Genomic DNA, 8,874 nt, shown 5'->3' with positions numbered 1-8,874 from the left:
CCTGCTGTCACATCGAGACATCCTGGAACACTGCCAAGAGCCTTTACCCCAGTCCTTTTCCCTTGTGTCACTAAAAGTTATGAAGGCGTTTTGAGCTTACCAGCTCTTGGGCTAAATTTCAGCTCTAAAAAGTAAAAGGAACTTACTGTTCCGACAAGGAGAGTACTCCGCGTAAGCACTGAAATTCTGAATTGCCACGTAGCACGTGCCAACAGGGTCCTTCTCTGCTGTTGGCTTAAGAGTTCTCCAGTGATACAAGGGGGCACAGGCCTACACAATATCAAAGACAAAAAACACATTTTGAGGTTGTATCTCATAATACAGTTTGATTTGAGTTATTGATTAGGCTACCTAAATTTATGATGAACAATTTAAAATTATCAGGTGAATTGATTGATCTCCAGCAGGCTAATTAGTACCTTGGTAGTCAGCATTAATTAAACTTTCAAAGCCAATTTTTAACATTAATGTAATATAGACCTGGTAAAAATTAAAGATATAAAAAGGAATATAGAGGCCAGCAGGTGCCATGGTGGTTGAGGTGCTGAACTCTTACATGGCCAACTGTGGTTCAAGTCCCAGACCTGGTAGCTTGCTTTTTCACTTTTTCTCTCTCTGTCTGTCTCTCTCTGGTGAGCATGCATGCCCTATAGCAAATTAAAAAATAAGAAGATTAAAATATTTTTTTAAAAAGGGAATAAAAAAGAAATGAGTTTTCTCAATGAATTTTAACTTAAATAAAAACTACCTAGCAAAACAAAATACTTCCTAAAAGCAAAGAACTCATATTTTATTTTCCTTTCTTTTTTAAATTGGATCTACATAAAAGTAAACAATCACTCAAACAGTGAATAAATCTGTGTTATTTTAAAAGGAAGGTTAGTTCCTTTCTTGGTTGTTTAAAAGATTAAAAAACAACAAAACTTAAATTTGTGGATACAGATAAACTTACAAACCTTTGTTTTATGAATTCCCCTAGTGTATCACTAAAGAGTGTTTTAAGACTTTTTAAAGAATTTTATGAATTCCCCTAGTGTATCACTAAAGCTGTGTTTTAAGACTTTTTAAAGAAGTTCCTTTCCTTTCCTTTCCTTTCCTTTCCTTTCCTTTCCTTCCCTTCCCTTCCCTTCCCTTTCCTTTCTTTTCACTCTCCCTCCTTCCTTCCTTCCATGAATGAAAGAGAAAAGAGAGAGGGCACAACAATAGTTTTTTTTTTTTTAAGTAAACTTTTCCCCATAGGGTATGTGGACTACCCAGAGAGAGACAGTGAGAGGGAAAGTAAGAAATCACCCCTCAACCCTCCCAGGAGGGATGGCCACACCACAATCCCTTTCCCTCCCTTTGCCTCCTGGGATTTTGGGCACACACACACACACACACAGACACACACACACACACACACACACACATGTGCCTGGCATGAGTTTCAAACCACCAGGTTCAGGACTCAAACTCAATTGGCCATGTGAGATTCCAGCACCTTAGCTACCACACCACCTGCTGAGCCCACAACAGGGTCTTAATAATGCAATCCACCCCCAACCTCAGCCAGCCCCAGATCATGGGCACGTGGGTGCCCAGTATGTGAAGGGAGTCTCCAGATGTCAACTTAGGATCTCCTAAGGGAGTACAGCCTCACAGAGCATTGTACTTAACTGTGTCACCATCAAGGCTGTTATGACTTCTAAAATAATGACTGTCTTCTAGACATGCCATCCTTTAACCACAGTATTCGAGGTTTTATTTTTCACTTAATGCTTTTTATTTGTGGCAAAATTGAAGGTAAGAAACTATATTTTATGTCTTTTTTAATAAATTTTTACATTTTTGTAATTTTATAAGAGATGGGCACAATGTCGTTAAAAGAGTATGTGTTAATGACCTGCAAGCTTCGCCAAGACATGGAATGATGGATATAAAGTAACTCAAGACTCTTCTTGTGCTTGTCATGGAGACGCCTCTGAGATAAACTCCAGAACCTTAGGCAAGCTTTAGAGAGGTGAGCTAGCTAAATTATTTCATAAATGCCTTCTAATTCTAAGAAGGCAAAAAGCAAAAGGGTTAGAATTGAGGTCAGCTGAGGGGCACAGCAGTAAGGCAACACTGATGCGGAGGCCACATGGGAAGGTCTCATTTGCATCCTGAGTTGGCTCAGTACAGGTTTCATGTGCCTGTGATCCTGGCTGGCTGAGTCTGGGAGTGGATCGTGGCATGGAAACCCTATTGGGGATGACTCTCTCTCTTCATCTCTCTCACCCTTTCTTGGGAGAAGTAAATAAGAAAAAAAAAAGTGTTTTAAGAATAAAATGTTCCATGCTTACTTTCGGCTAACATGTAGAATAGTAGATTGAATAATTGTGAAAACTGTATAAACATTTGCTCACACTTTGGAGCCTATATTAGAATGTAGCTCTCTGTAGCACTTAGCATAGAGCTTTTCATATAAAATCTGCTTAATTAGCATATCTTTCTTTTTTTATTTGTCATTATGTGTGTGTGTGTGTGTGAGTGAGTGTATGTGTGTGTGTGTGTATGTGTATTCAATTTGTTATAGGGCATGTGTGCTTACCAGAGAGAGAGAGCAAGGGGGGGGGGGGGAGGGGAGAAAGCAAGCCACCAAATCCAGGTCTTGAACTGCAGTCGGCCATGTGGGAGTCTAGCCCCTTAGCCACCATGCCACCTACTGATCCCCCTAGTTAGTGTATCTTATATTAAATACATACCCACTAGATAAAAGGTGAAACATAATTTTACAATTCCAAATTATTATGCCCTTGCTGTTATGTCTTTGCTTTATGATATATACTTTGTCATATCAGAAACTTTTTTGATGCCTCATATCATCCATGTCTTCTAACTTTAGGAATTATCCTCTGGAGAAAATAAGACACTTTTTACATGACATTCTGCCTCATGACACTGTTTCTAGGAATATATTATAGTGAAAAGAAGGAATGGCTTCTAAATTAGTTTACCTGACATCAAGAATTTTACCAGCAAAACTTAAACAACAGTAAGAAAAATGTGATACTTTTGTATGAAATATTCTCCTTGCTAGCTCAGCAGCTTAGATCCAAACAAGAGCACATTTTTTAGAAGGACAGACATAAAATTCTCTTCAAGTGAGGCCGGCGGGTGGCATGGTGGCTAAGGTGCTGGATTCCCACATGACAGACAGACCACGGTTCAAATCCTGGACTTCGCAGCTTGCTCATGCTCCTTCTCTCTCTGTCTCTTTCACTCTGTGTCTCTCTCTGGTCAAAGTGAAGAAAAAGAATAATAAATAAAATTTAAAAAGAAATTCTTTTCCAGGAAATAAAAATAATAATTTTGCTAGGAATGAGAGAGGTAATAGATGTGTACAAAACATAGATACTTTTAAATTTTTATTTATTTTTTGTTATTTTCTTTGCTTAAATCCTCTGCAGTGTGTTTTACTGGTTTTCTAAGCATAAAATTACAGATCCCTAGAAGAGAGAGCCACTAGCCTATCTTCTAATTTGATGACATCACACTTAATTTTAGAGAACTAAAGACAGATCCCAATTTTAAAGTCAAAATTCTATTATGCTTCCACATGTGTCTTTGGTAATCTAGTATATGGTATGAATACAATTATGTATCCTTCATCTAAAATGCCTGAGGCCAAAAGTGTTTCAGATTTGAGACTATACTATATAATGTGATTTGTGATTAGGACCCAAGTATAAACACAAAATTTATTTATGCTTCATATATATCTTATACAAATAGTCCAAGATTATTTTATGTGATATTTCTTTTCTGTATTATCCTATTTTGACTGCGACCCATCATGTGGAGTCAGGTTTGGAAATTTCCACTTGTGATGTCATATCATAACTCAAAAAGTTTTGGAGTTTGGAACATTTTGGATGAGGGATTTAGGGATTAGGAATGTTCAACCTGAACTCGGTGAAGTTAACTCATTGTCCAGTAAATCACCCTCGACAATGTTAGCTTTTTGGTTTTACTTCTCTACATGTTGTAAAGTCTTGGCAAATACCAAAAACTCTTGAACTCATCTGAGTTCTCTTATCTTAAAGACTTCTTAGAGAACAACGAGTTACCTGACTAATAAATTTAATGTAGATGTGAATGGTGAAACACAGGGGAACTCTGAACAGTGCAGCATTAATTTATGTAGCTCAGTATTTTCCAACCGCTCTCAGCATATGCTTCACCAAAGGCCGTTGAGGGTCTAAAAATACTTTCCAGTGTTTGCCTGATAACAGCTCTAGAAAGTCACCTATTTTATATCTGCTCAGCTTTACACTGATGTGAAACACACAGCTGTGATGTATTTAACTTTAATCCAAACCCAATAGGTCCATCCATTATAGTGGATATTCAAAATGCTACTTCTGTAAGCAGCCTTTGTAGTTCTAATGACTATGGTCAGCTAGGATAGAATTTAATTTTCCATTCTGCTAAGTTTCAGCACTCACACACAAAAATATTAATCTGAAATATACTTTATATTATTCTATTTCTCATCACATAATTTAGAAAATGCAAGTATGACAAAAATTAACCACTTTTATTGTGAACATGAGGACTTAATGGTTTTGAAGTTTTCTATAAATATTGAATAAACGTGCAACAATTATGTTACAGATAAAATTTCAAGACTCAAAAAATATTAATACAGTAACCAAAAGATTTTTATTTTATTTATTTTTTTAGAGGTTTATGCCATAGGGCACATGTGGTCATGAGAGAGACAGAGACAGAGACAGTGAAAGGGAAAGTTAGAGATGGCCATCCCACAATCACTTTTCCTCCATCTTCCTCCTGGGATCATGGGCATGTATGCACACACATCTGTGTGATTTTGAAGCCACCAGGTCCGGGACTTGAACCATGGTTGGCCATGTGGAAGTCCAGCAACATAACCACTATGCCATCTGTTGGCCCCAAGATTTTTTTTTTCATTCCAAATAGTTAATAAATGGAATTAGTTTTTCTATTCCTTCTTTTTAAAATAATTACTTATTTAATTTTATACATTATTATTATTTTAATTTGATCAGAGAGACACACACAGAAAGAGAGAGAGGGAAAGTGAGAAAGTAAGCTTCTGAGTCCAGGACTTGAATTGCAGTTGGCCATGTGGGAGTCCAGCACCTCAACCACCATGCCACCTGCTGGTCATGGAATTAGCTTTTCAATAGTAATTCCTATAAATCATGTACCACTAAAGGATAAAAAAATAATTCTTACTAATTCTGGATTATGAAAATTACTTTAATGCAAATAGAATTCTATGGGGAGTATATTGTAAGTGCTGAGTTTCTAACAAGAAGGGGCTATTTATACTTTATATACATTACCTGTTTTAAGTCAAAACTGTTTGGGGAGGTTAACCACAGACTAAATAAATCAAGGAATTTCCTTTACATACTTATGCTTACTAAATCATAATTCAAATAGCTTTAAAACGAATCCTAAAAGGTAAAGTTATCTCCTTATTGTTGTAAGGAATGGAAGCCAATCTACGAAGATAAACATCTAGATCAGTTTCATGATTACTTGTATTTCAATAACTAAAACACGTAGGTAATAGAATTGTTTAAAAGAACATAACATGATCACAAAGTCATAACATTTTAAACTGAAAAGTATCTTTTTGGGAGTCTTTTTAAAAATTTTTATTTTTTTATTTTTATTTTTAGGTTTTTGTCATAGGGCATGTGTGCTTGTGGGAGAGTAACAGAGAGGGACAGAGAGAAGGAAAGTGAGAAATCACCCCAGGGGATGACCACACTGCACTCCCTTCTCTTCCATTCTTCTCCTGGGATTTTGGGCCTGCACACGCATACACCCGGTATGATTTTAAGCCACCAGGTCCAGGACTCAAACCTCAATCAGCCATGTGGGAGTCCAGCGCTTTAACCACTATACCACTTGCTGGCCCCAGGGGTGAGTCTTTTTACTTAAAAAGTATTAATGAACCCAGAAAAATCATGCAGTTGGTAGTTTTTAAAATTATTATTATTGAAGAATGCTTTCTTTTAGTTCCAAAAAACATCAATGATCATCATAGTGGATTAACCTTTTGAGCATCCTTACAGTAATTAGTTCTGTTTCTTTAAATCTAGCTTAAGCAATAAAACATTTACCTTTTTAAGACTTAGGTTTTATGGACCAGCCTATGGCCTGGTGATTAAGGCAACTGACTCTCACATGATAGACTGAGTTGTTTGAATTTTGGACTGGGCAGCTTGAAAAACATGCAGGGCACATGTGTATGTGTGTCCAAAATCCCAAAAGGAGGGATAAATGGAGGAGAGGTCATTGCATTGTGACCACGCCCCCTGGGTTGGGTGCTTCCTTGCTTTTCCTCTCTGTTTCTCTATCTCCAGTGAACACATGTATCTTCTAGCAAATTTTTTTTTTTTTGGAGAGGTTTTTGCTATAGGGCACATGAGCTCACCAGACAGACAGACAGAGACAGAGAGATAGAAAGCGAGAAATCACCCCTCAGGGGGGATGGCCATGCTGCAATCCCTTCTCCCCCATTCTCTTCTCGGGATCTTGGGCAAGCACGCGCACACGCCCGGCGTGAGTTTTAAGCCACTGGGTCCGGGATGCGAACCCCAGTTGACCACATGGGAGTCCAGCAACATAGCCATTATGCTAACTGCTGGTCCCACTTCTAGCAAATTTTTAAAAATTTAAAAAGATACAGTTTTTCTTTTTCTATTTTTCTTAATAATTCTTGGAATATGTAAAAATATTTAACTGATCTTTAGGAAAGCAAGCTTAATTCCCTACAGCTCTGAATACTAAAATACTCTTTAATTATAAGTACCAAATTTTTTTTTTTTTTTGAGAGAGATTTTTACTGTAGGGCGCGTGCGTTCGCCAGACAGACAGAGAGAGACATAGAGACAGAAAGCGAGAAATCACCCCCCAGGGGGGATGGTCACGCCGCAATCCCTTCTCCTCCATTCTCCTCTCGGGATCTTGGGCACGCACGCACACGCGCCCGGCGTGAGTTTTAAGCCACCGGGTCCGGGACACGAACCGCGGTCGACTACGTGGGAATCCAGCGACATAGCCATTACGCTAACTGCTGGTTCCCAGTACCAAATTTTTGTTAAAATGTCAATAAGCTTTTCTTGAAAGCCTATTTCAGATGTTCCTATCCGAAAGGCTTTTACATAACATAAGCTTCAAAATATCTTAGTGCACACAATATCCCAAAGCAATGCTAGTAGCACCCAATTCATACTCACCACAACTTTCCCTTTGTGAGCTTTCACCGTTGCTCCAAACCATTGATTTGATTTAAATTCTATAGGTTCTTTGGTTCCATTAACTCTGATCTTTCTGTTGTCTGACAAGCAGAATATAAATTATTAATAATTTATTAAATACAGAACCATTTAAAATACATAATAATAGATTTGTGTATTAAAAATACTTGAATACCAGACTTTCTCAACTCCTTCAGAAAATTGAAGAGGAAGGAAAAACTCCAAAGTTCAGTGTTATCCTGTTATCAAAGCCAGAAAAAGACACTGCAAGAAGATAAAATTACATGCCGATATCTCTGATAAACATAGATGCATAAATCCTCAAGAAAAAACTAGCCACCTGAGTTAAACAGCACAGGAAAAGGATAATTCACTACAATCAAGTAGAATTTATCTCTGGAATGCAAAGATTTTTCAACTTATGCAAATCAATAAATGTGATACACTTCATTAACAGGCAAAGGACAAAACCGTATGATCAACTCAATAGATTCTGCAAAAACACTTGACAAAGTGAACATCCTTTTATAATAAAAACTCCCAACAAACTAGCTATGGACTAAATTTACCTCAACACAAAAAAAGGCTATATATCACAATCTTATAGCTAATATCATACCCTATGATAAAAAGTTGAAATCCCTTTCTCTAAAATCAGGTAAAAGATAAGGATGTCCATCCTTTTTGTCTTTCTTTTTTTTGTGGGGGGGGAGGTTTTTGCTATAGGGTGTGTGCACTCGCCATAAAGACAGAGAAAGAGAGACAGAAGGTGAGAAACCACCCCCCAGGGGGGATTGCCATGCTGCAATCCCTTCTCCTCCAGTCTCCTCTTGGGATCTTAGGCACACACGCACACGTGCCCCGTGTGAGTTTAAGCCACCATGTTTGGGACTCAAACTGGACTACATGGGAGTCCAGTGACATAGCCATTAGGCCAACTGCTGGTCCCAAGGATGTCCATTCTTACTACTTCTATTCAACATAGTACTAGAAGCCCTAGCCAGAGCAATTAAGCAAGAAAAAGAAATTAAGGACATTCATGTCAGAAAAGAAGGAGGTAAATTTTCTCTGTTTGCAGATGACATTATCTTATATATAAAAAAATCCAAAACATGTCACCAAAAAACTCATAGAAATTATAAACAGAGCCAGCCCATGGCTTCATGGTTAAGGAGACTGGATCCCACATGGTTATGTGTTTTGAGCTCCAGACCTGGCAGCTTAGAAAACACATTGGGCATGTGTGTGTTCATGCCTCAAATCCCCAAACAAAATAGAAATGGAGGAGAAGAGATTGTAGTGTGATCATTGTCCATGGGGGAGCTTTCTCACTTTCTCTGTCTCTCTCTGGCAAGTGCACCTGCCCTTTGCCAAAACTTATAATAATAATACTAAGTTCAGTACAGCTACAGGATTCAAAATCAACATACAAAAATGATTATCATTTCTATATATTAATAACAAATTATCTAAAAAGAAATCAAGAAAACAATTCCATTTATAATAGCATAAAAATACTTGTGACTAAATTTATAAAAAAAAAAAAGATATGTACACTGAAAAGTCTAAAACATTGACCAAAAAAAAAAAAAAA

General features: G+C 37.4%; 1 protein-coding gene across 1 annotated transcript in view; it reads right to left on the bottom strand.

Moving 5' to 3' along the window:
• ITGA8 (integrin subunit alpha 8) overlaps positions 1 to 8,874 on the bottom strand; it is a 216,940-nt gene that overhangs the window by 174,753 nt on the left and 33,313 nt on the right. Inside the window, 2 exon segments of the mRNA XM_027776251.1 lie at positions 147 to 270; positions 7,260 to 7,360. Of these exon segments, the coding sequence (XP_027632052.1) occupies positions 147 to 270; positions 7,260 to 7,360 (225 nt within the window).

The sequence above is a fragment of the Tupaia chinensis genome, unplaced genomic scaffold, assembly GCF_000334495.1.
Source record: "Tupaia chinensis unplaced genomic scaffold, TupChi_1.0 Scaffold000647_1, whole genome shotgun sequence".
Lineage (NCBI taxonomy): Eukaryota > Metazoa > Chordata > Mammalia > Scandentia > Tupaiidae > Tupaia > Tupaia belangeri.
The sequence above is the reverse complement of the archived record's forward strand: the minus strand, read 5'-3'. Positions and strand labels throughout refer to the sequence as shown.